The sequence below is a fragment of the Pholcus phalangioides genome, unplaced genomic scaffold (assembly GCF_987345545.1).
Source record: "Pholcus phalangioides strain wild (caught in Gottingen) unplaced genomic scaffold, Ppha-v1.0 ptg000010l_1, whole genome shotgun sequence".
Classification (NCBI taxonomy): domain Eukaryota; kingdom Metazoa; phylum Arthropoda; class Arachnida; order Araneae; family Pholcidae; genus Pholcus; species Pholcus phalangioides.
In genome coordinates, this window is record NW_028301603.1 from 21,903,537 (window position 1) to 21,925,176 (window position 21,640).

Below are 21,640 nucleotides of genomic sequence, written 5' to 3' on the forward strand. Positions count from 1 at the left end.
GGGGGGGGGGGGGACCAGACCCCCAAGTCCCCCCCCCCGCCCTGGCTACGCCCTTGATTCTTGCACTCAATATCAACCACATATCAAAATGTGCGTTAAAGTTAATTAAATTGGGTGATGTCCGTTTCGTCCTTTTCCGATTCATCCTTAGGTCAAAATAGTCCCGTTTCATCCAATCTCTTCTTTCCCCTCCCCTTTCCTGGATTACTGTCAATCAAGATAAAATTCCTGGTGGTTTCACACTGAAAGGAAAGGCGAGTGATTGGAGTACCAGCAAAATGCCTTTAAACAATCCATATTTGACCATAATACTCAGGTAATCATTATAATATAGTTTACAAATGATGGAAATTATCTTCATTCATAATTTCCGTAGAGATTGTCAATTGAATTATGCTTCATTGGAAAAAAAAACTGGAAAAGTGTATAAAAAAGTGAGAACGACCAAAAACACGAAAATATTACTAAAAATACAGGACATCCTGAATAATATAGTCAAATATGCATTGTTTCAGATATTTTGCCGGTACGTCAATCACTCGCCTTTCCTTTCAGTGAGAAAACCACCAAGTGTTTTATCTTGATTGACAGAAATCCAGGGAAAGGGGAGGGGAAAGAAGATATCGGACGAAACGGGACTATTTGACATAAGGATGAATCGGGAAAGGACGAAACAGTACTTAGCTATCAAATTGCATGTTTTTATTATTGGAGGGCTGGTCCTAGAAATTCTGCCGCCTGAAGCGAATAATATTTTGCCACCCTTAAGACTGTCTGGAAAGTTTTCTTTCCTCGCCTCTATTACCTTGATACAATGGTTCCCAAAGTGTTTGTCATTACCCCCTGGGGGAGGGAGTAACGTTCATAATTTAAGATGTCACGAGCGAATTTCCTAAATAAAAACGTCTTGATGAGAGTAAATATATCAAATCAGTATAATAATTCTTCTTTGAAGGGGGAGGGAGGGTCCTATAGTGGGCGATCTTTCATATTTTTTCCTATGGGTGTTAGAAAAACGTCTGCCCTTCAAAGGATTAATTGAGCTATTTGCACATCATACAACGCATTAAAACTTTACATAAAATTTACTAATTTGCAGGAAAATCTTATTCAGCGAAGTATCAAAATGTGCTTTTGCGCACTTTTATGAGAAAACATGAAAATTAATTAATTAATATTTATTCTGATCCCGAAGACAAAATTTATTTATTGAAAATCCAAGAATAGCTCTCCTCACATTTCCTACTTCAAAATTATGACTCACCGAGGTGTTACATTTTGTTATGTAGCGTAGATACGTTTCTCCTACTCTTTTATTTATACGTTACTGCGAAATTTTCTAACGAAGTAACAGCCTTGAGTTCATACGTTTGGGACCAGAGGCGTAATACGCAGGAGAGAACATATGGGGGGGGGGGGAGGGAGCGTGCCCTACCCAAGACGATAAAAAAATTTAAAATATTTCCAAATATTTCAGCAAAAAAAATAAAATATCTGTTAAGAAAATACTTTTATACCGTATGTTATCTTTATCCATTTCTGATAATTTAAAATACTTTGAAGGTTAAGAGCTAAAATGTTTTCTCTAGGAGAGATTTCTTGTGTTCCCCAAACCCAATGCACTCCCTCTAAAAGTCGATTCGTTCTTGCGTACGACGTACGCCAATGATCGTGACCAGGGTGCAGAGTATTGTAATGTGGTAAGTCTTTTCATGGTGCAACTTGAGTAACGTAAATTCTACCATCAGTCATTATACCGCTTGATCATTGTTTGGAGCAGCATAATCTCGATGGCCCTTGCAACAATTAAAAAACAAACTCCAATACAATCCGAAGGTGCACATGCATCCTCGAATGGTTTATGGCACATATCGCAGCAAATCCGTCGGAAAAATATGATATATGTTTTTGGTGAAGTGTTGTTGCGCACTCTCCAAAAACACCCTCGACCACACATTCTATGATCAAATATGCTTGTTTAAGTGTTTTATATCACCTCTTAAAGTTTGTCCCATGAATTTAAAATCACCCTGTATTTTATCAATAAACTAGAACGACTTACGCCACCTATCAAATAAAACTGTTACAATTCTTCGATTGAAATTAGTAACCGGAATTTGATTAATATGCCATATAAAAAAAGCAATAAGACATGACATTAGCTAATATTCTATAAGTGATAAATATTAATTAAATTATCAAGTTTGCCTCGAAATTATAACAGTTGATAATTGTGTGTGGTAAAAGATTATCAGTAAAACTTGCAAAGTCTTAATTATAATCAAAAACGGTATAAATGTTAAAGATGGCAACAGTTTGCGAGTTTTATTAATATTGTTATACTGTACACAAACAATAACTGTTGAAATTTCACGCAAATTTGATAATTTAACTAATATAATTGCTTATAAGATATTAAATTATATCACATTGCTTTTTTTCACGCGGTAAACTGATCAAAATCGTGCCGCTAATTTCAATCGAAGAATTGTAACAGTGTTATTTGATAGATGACGTAATGGGTTCTGAATCATTGATGTCTTCCTCACATGTAATATAATACTGTACTATATAATTGTTTTCAATATTTTCCAGAAGGCATATTTTTACTGATGAAATTTTATTTTTACCCGTTTATTGATTATGAACAAAATGCCTGAGAAAGGCACCATTTTTTCATGGGAAAAAGTTAACAAAAGATGTTGAGTCTGAGAATGCTTCCGATTTTTTTTTTTTTTTGACCGAGAAAGCAGAAAAAAAAATCCCTACGTTGTATAAGGTGGCATGGTATTTTGCCATTCTGCAGATATCGAAATTCTGTAAGCAAAGAAACAGTGCTGTGCAAGTGAAATAAAAGACTATGTGCCCACTATGTGGGAAAAAAACTGTTAAAGGGCACATTTGGTGCAAGAATAAAAATTTTTTTTCTTGCCGTGAGCATGTCAGTGCTCATCATGCCCCCCTGAGGGGCCATACAGCGACCTCAGTTGATTTATGATAATAGCTATTTAAATTAAGAGGTGCCAGGCCCTCTTTCATTTTGCCATAGGACTATGATATTGTTTTGACGACAGTAGGGACACAAATTTTTTGGATAAATATTCAAAAATCGTTTGAGTTCTGTAGAACAGCCTCGTTACCATCAAGGGTTCCGCGAGAAACTTTACATTGGAAACCCTCGATATAGAGAACAGATATAAGTATATAAAAATGGGCAGTCAGGAGGAATGGAACATTCCGGAATTGAAACAGCATCACCCCATCACACTAGAGATTCTTCTATTATGGTGCTGGCTGAAAGAGGCATTTGTCGGAAAATGAATAAGGAATCAAAACTTGAGCTGGGGGATTCGACTAAAAAAAGAAAGTCAACTGCAAAAATTTTGATAAAGAACGAAAAAAACCTTAACAAAAAAGAGAAAAGGTCTAATTTTTTTTTCTTCAAGAACCAGCTTTTCAAGAGATACGGCATTTTTTGTAGTGCAAGAAAGGAGGTGTGTTGAGATATGAATTAAGCAATGAATAGCAAAGAGTTGAATCTCAAGTTTTCAACACTGAAAAATATTGTATTTACCTGCACTTATTTACCCACTCGCACTTTCCCTTCAAAATTATTTCGATGTGTGAATATTTTCGAAAGTGGTTTTCGAAAAACACCGTCACATAATAAATCCGTCAAAAAAATGTCGCCTCTTGGCCTTTATGCCTGACGCCGGCCCTGGGAAGAAACGTTTCGTATTTCATAGTCGTGTCTTTTTTAAAAAGTATCAAACATCGCAACAGATCGAAACAATGTGGATTTTTAATAGCAGCCTGACGATACATAAATCCAGTCATGAGTCCTATTCTTCATTCACATGTCTTGCACGTCGTTGGATGTTTCATAAAATGGCTTCTGTGTTCCACTCCGCTTCATTTCTGTTTCTTCGTAGACTGCAATTAAAATTTTTCAAAGAATTAGCAACGTTCGAAGATGTAAACGATTGCAAGCTTTTGAATACTCAACCCTCCCAGTTTGTTTTCGAAAATGCCCCCTCCCCTTGAAATGATGAGAAAAGAGGTAAAAAAACAGGATTATATGGGGGACGAAGGGGAAGAATGTTTAAAAATATTTCTTCAGCTTAAGCCGATAGAGGTCGAAGACACCGTGCAATGTACACTGTTTTCAGTAATAATCATTTGACAGCGCCTACACGCATTCGTGCATAAAACTTGCATAAATGCACAGTTTGTGTCCGCAACAACTACGTAATTCCCGACTCTTCGGAAATAAAGTGATGGTAAATTGCCCCAGTCGCAATAGGACCAGCTGGGCCGCGTCATAAGCGGGTACTGGGTCTTCAAACATTGGAACAGAAGTATGGTTTCAAATTTCACTCTCTACGTGCGTACATTTGATGACTAAATAGACATCTTGAACTCGAATCCATTTGCTGATTAAAGGCTAATCAATAGTGTGAAAAATTATGAGGGGGGAAAGGGCCTAGGGTTGTTGTACGCGAGGATGACGCGTTAATTTCATTGCATTTCCTGTTCAAGAATTATTGAGAATGGGAAGTTCGACTGGTTTAAGAATGGATAAGGTTTCGGCACCTATCCCTATTTCAGAGTCATATTTCGTAACATAATTTGGGAATCGATGGAGATTCAGAATTAATAAAAGAGTCTGCGATAATTATCGTGCCTCCGCTTGACTTTTTTGATAGGCTCTTATATATCAAAAAACTGTGCCCCCCCCCCCCTCATCCCGTTAGTTTTTTTTTTTTTTATATAACATACAAACATATATACAAGCATATACATAAACACATTCAACATACACTTTTGACCTCAAGGGACATGCCTGTCCTTCCAGTAAGTCTACAAGGGCCTCTCCGTGGATTATTTTTCTTAGCAACAGCCTATTATGGTTTAGGTCGGTTAATAATTGTTCAATATAAAGCATTCTTTTCTTTTTTTTTTTGTATTTATGTTACAAAGAAATTTTACATACAGATGGATTGTATCATGTGGTTGTAATTATTGTTGTAATATAAATTCTAGACTGGTATTCATAGAAAACGTGAATGTATTGTTATTAGATCTTATGTAATTATTTGTATGATTGATTGTATGGTATAGATTCATTATTTTTGGAGCGGTGTATCTATAACTCTTTTGAAATAACGTTTTATTTATTTTCGGCACTTTATATATGTTATTCAATCTAGATGGCGTTCTATTTTGTTTCAGTTCACCCGTTAAAACGCCACTGCTTTGAAGAAATCAATTGGCCTGCCTGTAAACCTGCAATCAATTGACGGATTTTTATGATAATAGTCAATAGCACATCTATAAAGATCGTTGATATACGAATATGTAACTTTGACTGACCAGTATTCCGGAGGAGGCAGTATTCCCATCAGACGCTCTCAACGAAGAGTCCGAATCCCACCTCATGAGCTCTTCACGTACCATCTTCTCCATGTGATGACGTTTTGCCTTCTCATCTAAGCCATCGTTCTGTAAATAAATCGATTATGTAAATTAACTATTCTTGTTGCTTCGAGAATAAAAGTACGTACTAGCGTAATAATTCAACGAACTCGGTGTTGCCCAGAGGTACGCAAGAGGAACCATCAATAGGTGATGAGTGATTAAAAAAATTCAAAATATTCAAAAAAAAAAAAACCTTATAAGCTGTTTTAATAAATTTATTCCAATTCAAAATGCTACTTTTTTTGTTGGCTACAAACTCAAAATTTCTCTGAGTAGATTCCTTGTGCCCTCTTTCCTATCCATAAGTATATCGAAGGTCAGTCCTGCGTAGGCCCCTGGTGATGTCCATCGCGAATTGCTACTGGTTTCTTTGTTATTTACCTCAGAAATGGTACTCAGTATCTTGTTCATGTTCTCCCGTCGTTTAGTTTTAGCCCTATCCATAGCGGCCATCTTATTGAGCACCGCGTCGATCTTGGAAACGATAGACCCGATCGAGCTTTCTACTTTGTCCACTCTACTGGATAACCTGCAATGAACCAATAAATTAATTTCGGTTTTGAAAATATGCAGCATAATACTTACAGGTGGGGTTCAAACAGAAACGATATAAATAGCGAAACGAGAAGTTCTCACGCATGCAACTCGTAAATATTCCTCTGAGGAATTTGTGACAAATTGGGGCATGCCGGATATTGTTGCATATGTGTTCCATAACCAGGTTTCAGTTCGAAATATAATCGATGAGAATCCAATTTGCAGTATATATACAATAACTCAACTGATTGAATTCTTCCTGTGAGACGATGGCTTGATAAGTGGAGGACGTAGTGGCATCGAAGCCCGCTTTATCTTGGTTCTGTTTCCTGATCTCTCGATCGAGTTCCAGCCTTTGGCCTTCGAGATCGGCCATCATCATCTTTGTCTCGTCCATGTCCAGCTCCCGGTCGTTGTTCAGATCGTACTTAGCAAACAGCATCTCGATTTCCATATCCGTGAAGTTTTGTCTTGATAAGAGAAATGAAATAGAAATTATACATGTAACGAAAAAAACTTTTTCACGACAAATTATCAGAACCTGATTTGAAAACAGCTGAATGGTTAGAGATTACCGAAACTAAAGATATAAAATGCATATCGAGTGAAAAATAGATGGTATCTATAATTGAATTTCCTTTATTCTACGCCATCTACAGCTGTAATTTACTTAGTGTATTACTGAATCACGTGCAAAAGTGACATTATTACATTTTTTTTACAAAATTTTCTTGTTTTTTTTAGTATGGCTTTCTATGGAGCTCGCTTGTTTTATAAAGCGAATATCTCTGTTATTTATTGAAATAGTGTGGCTTAGTGTCCTATACCTCTGTATAGTGTTATAAAAGTAGAGAAAATTAATAGCGTTATTGCAATACTGACAAAATTTGATATAAAGCCCTTTACCTTCAGCATATAGGTATGATTTTACGTGTTTATATGCCAAAAGGGAATCATTCAGTAGAGACGAAAAACAAGTTTTCATAACAAGTGGTTTTTTTTTTCTTTTCATGAAGCGATTCACTGTTTTCAGCTTCGAAATTATTTTTTAAAGTATAAAACAGTTTTTACAAGATATACGGAAGACTGGATGTTGTGAGAGCACTCGTCCGGCAATCGAGGGACCCGGGTTCGACTCCCGGTAGAGGCAGAGATGAGTTTTTCCTTCCTTAAAAAAAATCAACATCTCAAATAATAAATATCTTCACAACATCCAGTCTTCCGTATATCTTGTATTAACAAGTGAAGAGTGACATTCATGTCATATATAAAACAGTTTTGTTCGGAATTAATGCCGCTGAATTAATTGCTTTATTTAAATTACAGTAGGAGTAGGAAGTAGAGGAAGAAATAAATACCAGCGTATTATATAAAGTAAGCATGAATATAAATCAGGGGTTTTTGTCTTTCACAGACCCTTCCTGCCAATAAGATGAAGTCCACGCAGTGACGTAGCCTACCTTCTTGAGGCCCCAAGGCAGACATTTTCTTGGGGCAGGAGCCCCTTAAAAAGGAAGAAATTATGTAAAATAATAATGTGTACATTTTTCATGAGGCCTCCCCCTTTGACTCTGGGCCCCGGGCAGTTGCCCCAGCCTAGTTACGGTCCTGAATAAACGGACCCCCCCGGAACTAATAAAATAACAGCCGCGGACATCATAGGATTATATTCGGTATTTAAAAATGCGAAACAGTGAGTGAATTGTTTTCCTATTCTAACTCACGCCCTTCGGAAATCTTTCTGAAGTTACCCCCACCGCGAAGTGGTCCGAAAGCACATGGTTTATTAGGACGCCTTAATATAGGTATTATAGGGGCTCTATGATTAATAACCCCTGATCTAAATAATGTTCTCTATGTGGGCGTAGAGAGAAGAAACTGATCTGCATACTACTATTATTACGATTGTAAATTGAATCAAAATTAACTGGTAAATCTCTACCGTTGCAATGAAAACGTATTTGACCAAGTGAACAAATTGGGTAAATTATATCGTAGCTCACCTACAATATCAGACTCCATTTCTTTTAAAAAGTAGCAAATAACAATAACAAACTGTGAGAAATCTTATTTGATAACTCAAGATTTTACTCTCCTCTTGCTCCCCAGCACAGAGTACATTCGGTTTTAAACGCAACTGACGGTAATGGGTAATGACGAGAATTTTTTATTCTGAAGAATTAGCACAAGCTCGTGGCGCCACTACTTTGTTCGACGCATCGCAGAATATTCGGTCGATTCTAGGAATAGCTCCGCGATGAATAAGTTATGGGAGAAGTCTACGCTGAAGCTGATGTGATCACGCTTCACGACAACGTAGTTGGTTACTAGCTAACGAGATTTTATTGCTTTGATGAACACGTGCGATTTTTCATGAAACTTTCATTTAAAAAAGAAATCACAGCATCACTATCTCAATTACTAAATTGAAATGCAAATGCATTTACGAGATGTTAATGCTTTTTGAGGATTATTAATTATTATCAGAAGCACAAAGGAAGCCGAGTTGAGATTTATACTCACTGCCTGAGCTTTTGTCGAACTTCCTCGAATGTCAACTTATTGTCACCGTCAGAATCGGCGAGTTTCAAAGCGTTCTGCAGGTCTAGCAACTGGTCACGTTTCCCAAGTTTACCCAATATATTGTTGAAACCCTATTTAGGAAGAAAATACAATGAAAAGCGACATTCGCGTGAAATTTGTTTCTGTCATTTTCGATCAAAGAACATGTGAGTCGGTCTGCCCTTCAAAATAAGCTCGCAACAGCGAGCAGTACATGCACAATTACAATTATTACCATTAAGATGTAATAATAATCAAGTAATTTTTAAAATGGCTAGTGAGCCAATTCGTTGAATGCTCCAGCTCACAGTCAAAGCGTCAATACGCTTTGACTGTGCGTATTGACTCACATATAAAGTGATGATGAGAAGCAAATCTACTCACCTTCTTGAAGTAGTCGGCGATTTCGAATTCGTTCTTCTGAGATGCAATTTCAGTTTTCACCTCCGCGTACGTGTCGTTAATTATAGCGAGAAACATATTCTGGAAAAAAATCAAATTGAGAACCCTATAAACTTGAAAAATGGAAATTTCTTAAAATGTGTAAAAAACTTTAAAAAAAAAATCTGTCAGTCAGTAAAATCTTTAACACTTTCTAGGCTGCGCACACACTGTGACGAAGTTGTACGAGGTGCAAGAATTGCGACTAGGAAGAAAAAATCGCATAAGGGTGAAGGAAGAGATGTTCGCATATGGTAAAAGAGGAGGAGGAGAAAATGACTGGTGAGGTTCTGAAATGTAAGAGTGTGATGATAATGGTGATGATGATTCCTCTGCAGATGTTATTTTTTACAGAGAAAAAGGGATAAAATGGGCCGATCAGTAGATAGCGGAAATCAGCAGATCGAGGCAGATCGAGACAAAAACAAGCTTTTTTTGTTCAAGTCAAGCACCTCGTGAAATTGTCTCTTTCTATCCTTTGTCTCGCTCTTAGAGTATGTGCGGTGTAGAACAAAACAATACAAAGTTTTCGTCGCTAATCTCTATTATACATTCCCACCTCACTATATATGCGGGTGATTTTCAGCTGTAATGGTACAAATGTTTATCGTTTCTTTTAGCGCGATATTGCAATCCTGTCGCCCTCGCTTTTCTTCCCCCCCTCCCTCAAACTCTTCTACTTCGTTTTAAAAATGTGACAAAGCATTCCACGCTCGGCAACTTTCTGCAACTTAAAAAACGAGTTTTAAATTCCAGTCATATGAGATTAGATTGAGATCTCGGTTCCCCGCATGCGATGGTGGTCTTTTTCAATTTATTCGAGAATATTTTTGTTCTACACTCAGGTTTGCTTCTAATGCTATTTAATAAACCACGTGGTTTTATAAAATAAGATGAAATAAAAAGTATTTTCATACTTTTAATTACCATCAAAACAAAGAAGACAAAGAAGACGTAACTCAGGAAGTAAATCGGTCCTAGAATGCGGTTCGCAGCTTCGAGTTCGTAGAAATTGAAGTCACCCAGAATCAGACGTAGCAGAGTGAACCTGGAAACGAGCACGAGTAACAGTCAGTATCGAAGTTCAGTTATTTCAACTGGATAGCTTAAAATACGAATAATTATTAATTATTTATATTACATTATTAATATAAAGTACCGTAACGTACACTGCTCGAGCGAATGAACTGAAATCTCTCACAACTGTTCCGAAGAGTAGGTATCCGAGTTGGGCAAAAGCGAAAAACACGATAAAGAACATGATTCCAAATCCGGCTACATCTTTGGAACACTTTAAAGAATTGAAAAATAACATCGGTGTAACATTTTATCAACGTTATAATCAAATATACTCCAGATATTGTCAGACATAAGTAACAGAATAGCAAAAATGTAATTGCATATTTGAAGCACTTTCGATTTTTCGCTGAAGAGAACTCATTCAAGTAATTATTCTAACGACCAGGGCCACAACTAGATGCTTGGGCAGCCGGAGTAAGCTGCGCCCCTGCGATGTTGACAGAGGGGGTAAAGGGTGAAATTTGCACTCCCTTGCCCTGTGATCCGGCGCCCAAGGCACCAGACCATAGGAGGAATAGACTTTACAGTCTGGTCTGGGGGAGATGCACGATGATGATTACTGGAGGCAGGATGATGATGATGATGATGTCAGTTCATGTATACGCATATACATTAGATCAGTAGGCTCTACTTTTGACACTGCGGGGCAATGCCCCCCCCCTCCGTATCTCCGCCCATGCACCAGACCCAAATGCTCTCCCTTAGTCGCGGCCTTGCTAAAGACCATAATCATTATAAATGACAGTAATCTCTCTCACCCTAGATAAAGTCGACGAGAGCTGCGTCATGGTTTTGTTGAAGCTTATGTATTTGAATATCTTGATCCAAGCGAGGAAGACCGTTATGGCAACCAGGTTGTTGAACTGCGTTTGCCAATATCCGAGGAACTCGAAATTCGGGTAACCCTCCGGTTGGTTCAGCAATTCTTCCAACATGCCTTCCATCACCATGTTGCGGTATACGCTGAACCCGATGCATAGGAAGGAAACCTGCAAAAATATCGTTATACTAAAGTATTTATTTTATACATACCGTTACAAAATTCCAAAAATTCTAGCGCCATTTAATTTGCCCGTGTAGGAATGAGAAGAGATGGGTGAAGAGAGGCTACGCGGGATTATTCCACATGATCAAAGGAAAAATGTTCTTGAATGGTTTTTCTTCTATGGTATGGATTATTTTGAGAATCATGTAGCTAAAAAGGAAACAGGCATTAGGCACTCCTTTGACTAGTATGTGGGAATGGTTTTCAAAGTGTTTTGCGTTGCGACGTGCTGGAGATATTGATGTGATCATGTTCTCAGTGCGTTGAAGCGGTTCTTTTATGGAAGCAGAATATCTACTGGACTAGTATATATACTCTGCTATATATCTATATATATTATTGACAATCATTCGATTAACTGACGATGGCTAGATTCTTATGAGAGGGACTATATTCCATCATCGTATAATCTTGTTTATAACTTGATTGCTTATTGGCGTTTGTTGTTTCGATTTTAATCATTTGTTACATGATTTCAGATTGACGATCATTTTTGTATATATTTTATTTTTTGTTGTTTACAATAAAACTTTCCGTATACACCCATCCCCCGGGAACGCTTTGATATCTCTCGGAGATGGGAAGTCGGGTGTGTCCGGTCTTGAAAGGTCAAAGGTAAGTACTGGCTTGGGTGGGGGAACTGTGGGTAAGTGGGTAAATAGGGCTAGGTTAAGGAAACCGCGAATGAATGGACAAGGGAGCAGCGGGTAAATGAAAGCCTGGGTAAGAGAGATAAGACTAAATGATTTCTGTGCCAAGCGAACAGAGAGTAAATACTTTCTGAGCCAAGAAAGCCACTGACGGCAAAAGGTTTGACCAAAGCCAGAGGTTATTCTGCGAATACATGTTGCGTACACAGAGAGAGAGAAGAGAGAGATTTCGGGTCCATGAATGTGATGGAGGCAAAGACTGCCCATGAGACTGGACTCTGGACTCAGGTCCAGACTAACGATGGAATTCAAATCGTATCATCGGAATGTAAAAATACACCGGAACGCGCGAATGAAACGTGGCTCCATATTATTTCAAGGTTATCGAGGATTGATACAGATTCTTTTAGAAGATTATCTGACATTCTTTATTAAAAAAAACTTTCAGAGAAGTGTGTTTCATAAAGTAAAGTAAAATATTTCCAAATATTTTCTGGAAAATGCTTACTAGTAAAAGAATGATGTCTTGAACATTGAAGAAATCACGAAAGTACTTGCATTTGTTCCTTTTAATCTGAAAAATAGACAAAATAAAGAATAATCGCACGTGATTTTTCCGTTATAACCAGAAATTGCTATCCAGCCTTCCAGGGCCGCAACTAGATATTTCGTCACCAGGGGTAAACCGGCATTTCGGCGCCCCTTGTGATGTAGAAGAAGCAGTTAAAGGGTGATTCGGCGCCCCCTTCTAGTTCAATGCCCGGCGCACCAGACCCGCCTGCTCCCCCTAGTTGCGGCCCTGTAGCCTTCTATTTCCCAAAGGAGAAAACAAAAGAGTTCGTGAGTTTATTTTGTTCAAACAACGCCGCCTTCGTGTGCTTACCTCTAGTATTTCTTCAATGAGATAATACACTACGAACACAACGAACACGATCTCGCAAATAAACAGGAAATAATCTCCAGTGGAGACGTATCTCAGCAGCTTCAAGGTGCGGAAATTCCAAGACGGAATCATTCCACCAGTTGCCGGAAACTCGAACACTAACCTTTTTCATGAAAAAAATATATATTTTATTTATATAAATTTCCATTTCTTTAATATGATAAACAAATGGAAATGGCGATACTTATGAAAGTCACATTATAAATTGAAAAGAATGCAACGTCCGCAGAGAAACAGATTTGTAGTTTTGCCGCCTGTGATCTACATAAATTTTGCCCCCCTTTTCCCATTTTAAATGGGAAATTGTCTAATTTTCTTTACCACACCTTCAAATTGGCCACCCTAGGCAAGAGCCCGCTTACCCCCCCCCCCCCACGCCCAGTAAATACAATACGCCTCTGTCTCTAGGTCACTCTTATGGTCACTAACATGTTTGCACACTCCATTGGTCAATAATTTTGTCGCTCACTGACTTGGTCCTTTGGTCTCTAGATCACTCTTTTGATAATTTACATGCTTGCATAGTCATTCGCATCAAGTACACTCCAGATCGATGTTTCCAACCACCGGGCTACGGCCTTCTACCGGGTCACGGCACCAATTAAATCAGGAAGTGAGTTCATCGTTTCATTTTTCTCCATTTATCACCCATTGTTTATTCCCTTTAGTCACGTTTATGTCCGGGATTTCCACTCAAAAAAGAATTCGACCGGGCTGCGGGGTTTCAAAGATTGAAAACCACTGCTCTAAATCCCTCTTTTGGAAGCTTCTGGGCTATAGAGCCGGGATCAAGGGGCAATTTCTCAAAACTCTTCGCCTGTCAGGGATTCTTAACCTATAATATAGACCGTAGTTTTCAACTTTTTTGTCCCATCACCCTCGTCTTCAGAAATTATTTTCTCCCATCGCCCCCCGTGCCCGCGTCTCCGGTGGTGTAGATGGTAACATAATTGCCCGGTTTGCAAGAGACACTGGGTTCGAGCGCCCCCCGGTGGAGACCAGATAATTTTTCTTTCCGAGTTCACCTCAGCATAATATCCAGAAAATATGTTTCCTTGAATTCAATAAATCTTTTACTGTACATTGAAATTTCGAAAAATGTTAAAAAAAATTTTTGTTAGTTTAGTTTTTGTATGAATGAATTTAAAGAAAAGAGAGAAATAAATCGAAATTAGCTATATGAAAAAGTGGAATTAAATAATCTACAAAATGAATGATTAATGTAATTAATTACAAAAACTTAATTTTATAACAAATTGAAAACGCATTATCCAAGAGGGTGCGGGATGGAAGAAGGTTAAGAACCACTGAATGTACATCTATCGAAAACACCTTTAGGAGAAATATAGTAACTTTCTCGGCTGTCCAGAAACGATGAAGTAGCTGATCGTTGTAGCATACACAGTTACTACTTAATTGTGCATGCAACTCGTAAAACTTTGTCTGGGTAATTTCTAACGATTGAGTGCGTGCTGGAACGTGTTGTGTGTATATATACGTGGCCCTAATGCATTTATGTTGTCAGAGTTATGCGTGTTCGTGTTCTACTGGTGCTGCCACCTGTGTCTTCTATATTTAGAAGACAGAAAATATCAGATTGGATTAGATTTTTTGGTTTATTGGCGCAAGGACCCAACTAGGTCAAGCTGCGCAAAAACAAATGACCATATGAAATTAAGATAAGACTTGTTCTTGTCATGTCAAAAAGTAAAGTATGCATGATAAAAAAACAATGTTGCGTGAAAATAATGTCGTAGATTGTAAAAAAACAGTAATTTGTTATATAAACCAAATAGAAAATGTCAGATGAATGAATAAATTTTCATTTTATGTGTGTATTATTTTGGAATTCTGCCTGAAACGAGAGAGACCGCAAATGACTTTCTTTCTTACAAACCAACCAACACCTTCTATAGCAGAAATCCTCCGCACGAAGCTCGTGACGTCACTGAAGTCGCCCATTTCATCTACAGTCATTGGATATACCGCAAAAAAAAAGGTAAAGATTTCGCATACGTCGGACTGCTTTATCCAATGGATACAGGTGAAACGAACGACTTCAGTGACGTCAAATCTTCGCACGGAGGCTTTTTGCTATAGAGAGGTGAAAGGATAAAATTTGCGCCCCTCTGCTCCGGCGCCCGGGGCACCAGACCTGCCAGCTTCACAACTGTTGGCACAACTCCGGTCTATCGCCATGGGAAATTTACTACCGAATGAGTTGCACCGGAATTGTGAGTGTGTGTACCTAACAGTCTGAGTGCGTATATAGTGTTGTGTCTGATTTTTCAGTGCTGCTATCTATATTTTAGAAGTGAAGTGTTTGAAGTTTAATGATTGAATAGTTGTACCGCTGTAGGCCTGTTGCTCCTTATTATCATCGTTCAATGATATCGTATAACATTACGTGTAGACTTAACGAAACAAACAAGGCTTTCGTGGGCCCTCGTGTAAAGTAAAATGCAAAGTTTACGCGGGTTTTTTGGCCGAAGAAATAAAAGAAATAAAATCTTGAAAATATATGTTCGCCACCAGGGCGAACGAAACGTCGAAAGACAAAAACTTGACGTCACGTCGTCCAAAAAACCCAAAAACTTTGCATTTTACTGTAGACGAAACGTTTGGAAAAAATAATCTTGGCCACGGCTAGGTACGGATCCAGGGGGGCAATATATCGGGAGGGTGTATTAAATTTTCGTAAGATATTTTAAAATCAATTTGTTTCAGTCCTTGATACACTCATCGTACAAGTAAGACGTATATGAAATTTATTTACTTGACTATGCAAAATAAATTCAAGTTGGCATTGTACAACGTGAAATCCAAAAAAACTGCTCTCGTGGCTCTAGAAATCCAGAGATTCTCTTTGAGATCCGCCATTATCCCTTTCGATACCGCTGACTCTGTACCAAGGTCCATATAAGAACCAGCACCGCTGTATGTAGCCAACAGTCCCCAGTGGCTTGATCCGCCGAGTTCTTTTTCGGTGTGGTAAGTCCATCTGCAATGAGGAATATTCTCGTCTCATCAAACAGGCAGAACGTTTTTCTTATAGTTCTTTTAGTGTATAAGCGCTGGATTTCTCGTATAAAAATGAAAAGGGAAAACCAGAATTACTTACGCAGGATCCGCCCTCAGACCGAAAGATCGTTTGTCTTCGGCTTGAGGAGAATAAACGTCGTAACATTCGGATATCTGAGTCTTGAAATCGTCATGGACGACGCAGGAGTCGTTCCTGACCCGGAGCTGCCTGATTCTAGGAGATCCGAGTAGTCGGTTCTCGTAAAGTACGTTCCTGTCTTCCGCCTGGGTGGCTGTCCCGTTGTCGTCGTACCATTTCTCCCAGTACAGACAGTCGTGCATCACGTACGTCTCGAACTGAAATAAGAATGAGAAAAAACTATCATGTACATGAATTATGAACTTGATTTTTGTTACCAAATTCATTCATAATTTTCATTTGATTAAGCACACTGAACACTCATTAACCAGAGCCAGTGCCGATCCCAGAAAAATTCTGGCGCAATGAGGCGAATTATATTTTTACACCCTTGAGATACGGATACACCCCTCAAAATGATTTCAATGACTAAAAGTCTGCGAGAGAGAGAGAGTTAAAAACACCATCATAACAAATCTGACATAACAAATGCCGCTCTTGTAAGCATGCCGCCCTAGACGGCTGCCTCGTCGCCTCATGCCTGACGCCGGCCCTGGCCAGAGCTGTATGAGTACCGCAGAGGTCCATGGACGAATCATCTCTCTCTTCTTTTATTCCGGGCACATTGATACACGTTTCCTGCATCCAATTAGCTTCCCTGGGCCAAGGAAGGTGAAATGGACTACTAACCACTTGCCTGCTGTAAAGTGATGCAAAGGGAACTAGTTATGGGGAGCTCCACGAATATCAGGGATGAGAGGTTTTGCCTCGATTTCCCCTACCTATATATATAAACTCTATACTCTGCTATTATCCTAGTTTATGCAGTACTATGCATGCAGCACCACCAGAATACGAAACACGCATCCTTGCCAATGTAAACACGTTAAGGGCCACACATACACTCGGAACACAAACTCCGGCATGTACCAATTCGTTAGAAATTCCTTAGAGGAATGTATACGAGGTGCATGAACGGCAAAGTTCAGTGGTTCTCAGGATCTTCATTGGTGTATCCAGGTATACCCGTACAGATACGTCCAATAAAGAAACCAATCCGTTAAGGGGGGAAAAAACTTTGCACTTAATACTGGATGGCCCCTACAGAATCTAACTTGAACGTGTGTAGTGGCCTTAAGGTAAATTCTGTATGCAAAAATTTATTAATTGGTCTTTGAATCGTATATATATATTTTCTTTCATTTTATTTTATTCTGCTAATTTAGTTGACTTTAATTTCATTACACTAACATTATTACCGTAATCTTCTCTAATAAAGCCGTGGCTCATCTAATTTTTAAGGTTATTTTTTAGGTGTCGCGGCTAATTTTCAAAGCCGAGAGAGTCCTATCTTTTTTCTTTTACTGGTAGGGAACGCGAAGGGATTTTATTGAAATTCGATGAACATTTTTGTAAAACAGGATAATGTCTAATCAGCAAGGTTATAAAATCCTGAATGAAAACAGAAGGTAAATTAATCGTAAAAAACTGAGTTTTAGTTCTTGAATTAAGCAGCTGATACAAAAAAAACGTTTACAAAAAAAATTTTTTTTTTTGGACATTTTTCCGAATAGGGCTTATACATCCTAGTGATTTGTTTAACGGAAATTACAGAACACTAATTTTGACTTCTTGTTGAATTCTGTAATTAACAAAATTTAATGGAAAATAACGCACCCTCCAGAAGTCGATAACTTGAGTCGATCCTTTGACGTTATTCCTCGTGTCTTCATAAGGCGATTCCAGGAAAAGCTCGCTTATCACTTTCGTCAGATAATACATGTTGGAACTCATCATAGCGAATGTCACTATCAACGAAACATGAATATGAAAAATGTTATTCACGAAAATCAAAGTTTTCAATATGTTCATTTCCATAATTTGTTTTAATACCTCCAACTACAGTGTAACTTGAAGGGATTTTTTTGTACATCAATTGGAAATAAAATGCGGCACGAAAAATGAAGTTTTAATTTCAGGGCTCGGAAGCCAATCAGTGTAAGTCAATAAAAGTAAAAATGATATAAAAGGATTTTTTTTATTCCGCGGTCAGTATACAGACAGCCCAGCATCAGCTAGTACTCGTATCAGCAGACAGTCCAAATCGGCTGGGCCCAGGCATAAATCTTCTTGATACGGATACGGTGGTCAGTATAAGTGACGCTAGCTGCTGTTATACTTTAATATATAAATAACGACTTGAATGCTTTGGCAACTGGAATTTTAAACAATGAAAAAGCACTTGTGCAATACGAAAGTCAATTTCAGAAAAGTGACTCAACACTAATAAGCTTCCGATCCCTCTATTTGTTAATACTCACTTCGGTAATCTACCGGTATATTTTACCACGAATGAGCAAAATTACATAAACAATGAATAAATGAAAAAATTGACGAGCAAGCAACTCACATATACAGATGACAGACAGGAAAACCAGGTATATGACGAGTTCCTTAATCGTTGTCTTCACATACCACTCGCGGTCAGCCTCTGAGCCAGTTCCAACCATCTGTCTGGTCGCCCATACACCTACAATATAACATGTTTAAAAAATTCTTCATGTCGAAATTAGTTTCGAACAGTTAATTTGTGTTTTATAATCCAACTCATATCAGTGTTATTCAAACTTATTTCCCTACTCTATCCCATGTTATTAGAAATTTTTTTTTCACTTACTATCCTCCTTTTTTAGGAGGACGAACCCCTGAATCCAACATTGTACCCACAGCTTCTACATCCCCACAGGCGCATTTCAACATTTTCCGAAGAGATATTTCCCACTTTTGACTGCTTTGAAATTACTGATGAAATCAATTGTGTATATGAGTGATTCCATATATTTCACGGTTCGAGTTCCCTCTGGAAATGTATGAGATTTGCATACCCCCCCCCTCCCCGTATATTGTTTCATAACTGAGGTTTCTCATCCGAAATTCCTTTGCTCGTCTCTCATCAATTAATGATAATTTCCCATGAGATTCCCTTAAACCTGGGGTGCTCAACCTTCAGGAGCGTGCGGGCCACTTCAATGGTCTGCAAAAGTGTCGCGGGCCACTTAACACATATTGCTCACTAGTCCCGAGTTAACTTGTGTTCTTATACTCATACGTAGCCTCAGGGCCGGTCCTAGAAATTATGCCGCCTGAGGCGAACAATATTTTGCTGCCCTTTAGATACGACTATCTGAATAGAGTTTTCTTTCTTCACCTCTATTACCTTGATACAGTGGTTCCCAAAATGTTTGTCACGACCCCCTTTTTTTTGGGGGGGGGGGCATGTGTAGCGTTGATGATTTAAGATGCCACGAGAGAATTTCCTAAATAAAAACGTTCTGATGGAGTAAATATATCAAATCAATATTCTTCTTTGGGGGGGGGGGGGTCCCATGGTTGGTGCACTTGTTAACATTTTTTAATGTGGGTTTTGGTAAAACGTACGTTTGCCATTCAAAGGATTAGTTGAGCTACTTTGCACGTATATATCATATAAGGCATTAAAATTCCACATGAAATTTACTAAAAATAATTTGAAGAAAAATCTTATTCAGTCAAGTATCACAAATGTGGTTTTACGCATTTTTATATATATAGGAGAAAACATGGAAATTGATAAATTAATATATTTTTTCTGAATCAAAAGACAAAATGCATTTATTGAAAATCTAAGAACGCTCTTCTCAGTCCTTATTTTCAAAATCGTGATTCTCCGCGTTATGTTGCTTACATGTTGTTAGGTTGCGTAAAGATTTCCCTAACTTTTTATTTATACGTTGTAGCGAAATATTCTAGCGAAGCAACAGCCCTGGAAGGTTACTAGCTCAAAATTTCTCTGGGAGGGATTCCTCGTGCTCCGCGAAAGCAATGTGAAATACATCAATGAACTAGAACCACTTACGCCACCTATCAAATAAACGATTACAATTCTTCAATTGAAATTAGTAACCGGATTTTGATTAATGTGCCGTATGAAAAAAGCAATATGATATGATATCAGCTAATATTTTATGAGCAATAATATTAATTAAATTATGAAGTTTGCCCCGAAATTTTAACAGTTGTTATAAGTGCGTGGTGAAACATAGAACATTGTTAGTGAAACTCTCAAAGTGCAGCTGTCGTAGGCTTTCTCTAATTACAATTAAAAACCATGTGAAAGCCAAGGACGGCTAAAGTTTGCGAGTTTATTAATATTGTTGAACCGTTGACAAATAACAACTGTTAAATTTTCGAGGCAAACTTGATAACTTAACAAATATTATTACTTATAAAATATTAACTAATATCATGTAATTGGGTTTTTTTTTCACGCGGCACATTGATCAAAATCCGGTTACTAATTTCAATCGAAGAATTGTAAGAGTTTTATTTGATAGGTGGTGGAAGGGGGTTCTAGTTCATTGATGCGTTTCTCACATGTAAATGTAATACTGTACTGTATAATCGTTTTCAATATTTTCTTGAAGGCATATTTTTGCCCGTTTATTGGTAATGGACAAAAGTGCCTCAGAAAAGTGCCCAAAAAAAATCATGATTTTTTCCTTCCCTGATTTTAATACGGAAAGTTTTATATTTATCTGCACTTATTTATCCACGCGCGCTTCCCCTTTAAAATTATTTCGATGTGTAAAAATTTCCGAAAGTGGAAACATATCGACATGAATCAGTCATGAAAAATGCTGCCGCCCCTGTAATCATGCCATCTCGTAGGCTCATGCCTGGCGCCGGCTCTGCGTAGCCTTTGTGCCACGGACCATTTAATTCATGTGGGAACTGTACCACGAGTCACTTCGCAGGTCATATCAGATCACAGTCTGAGGGCCACATTTGGCTCACGGGCCATAGGTTGAGCATGTGTGCTATAAACATACATCTCGACCCAGTGGAAGAGGTAATAATTACCGTGAAGCATCCGCGACAATTTTCATACCATGGGCTGACCGAAGGGAATAGAACTCCATAAAGTTAAATTTTCACTTCGATCTTTATAATAATGCGCTTATTGTAGAAAAAGAGTCAATCGACCTTTGATAATGAAGTCAAAGCGACTTAAATATTGGAATGGATAACTTTTCTCGTACCTTTGACGCTGCGCATACAGGAATGCCAACAACCTATTCGTTCCGTTTCGGGCACAATATCTGTTTCATCCGCTCTCAGATCCAAATCATCGACATCCAGGATGTCGGCATCATCCTGCTTCGACGTCCAATTTCCGCCACCATTGGAGCGCCTTTTGGCCATGCCGACTTTATCTTTAGGCTTGACTCCAGAGATGCGAGTTCAATAAAACAATTTTGTTTCTCTGAAGACGCGTTTTAATAAAACTAAATTTATCAGTCTCGCCCTGTGATCAGACCATGGATACCTCGACCCTTCGAATGATATTCTGAGGATTTGTTTCGTGCAGCTGAAAGAATCGACTAATGGAATAGGCACTCCGGTTGCTTAGGTAATTTCAAAACAATTCCTACGTGTGCTCGGGTATGTGATATGATGATCTGTGCAAAACAAAATGCGGCACGCGATGCAATAATGCACTGAATATGACACGGAGTTGTTTGTTTTTTCTAAAGCCCGAAATGAATCGACTGAGATTAATGTCAAAGTCAACAAAATATTTAAAAAAAAAAAAAAAAAAAAAAAAAAAAGAGGAATTTGTACCGTTTTTACTCTGTTTTAGCACTCAAAAAATTCTTTTCAATCACGTACTTCTGTACAGTACGTGTTTTTTATTTCGATTTAGT

At 38.1% G+C, this 21,640-nt stretch overlaps 1 protein-coding gene across 1 annotated transcript; it reads right to left on the bottom strand.

Annotated features, from left to right (window-relative positions):
* Positions 1 to 3,784: 3,784 nt before the first annotated feature.
* On the bottom strand, positions 3,785 to 21,225 carry LOC149081117 (polycystin-2-like). The gene is made up of 16 exons (XM_089237311.1): positions 20,975 to 21,225; positions 18,307 to 18,426; positions 17,574 to 17,704; positions 15,858 to 16,114; positions 15,513 to 15,737; positions 12,677 to 12,839; positions 12,302 to 12,367; positions 10,857 to 11,087; positions 10,188 to 10,309; positions 9,946 to 10,066; positions 8,962 to 9,060; positions 8,539 to 8,669; positions 6,261 to 6,485; positions 5,860 to 6,007; positions 5,374 to 5,502; positions 3,785 to 3,933 (listed from the first exon to the last, which is right to left on the bottom strand). The coding sequence occupies exons 1-16, from the start codon at positions 21,135 to 21,137 to the stop codon at positions 3,913 to 3,915; spliced, it is 2,352 nt and encodes a 783-aa protein (XP_089093437.1). The 5' UTR covers positions 21,138 to 21,225; the 3' UTR covers positions 3,785 to 3,912.
* Between the last annotated feature and the right edge of the window lie 415 nt (positions 21,226 to 21,640).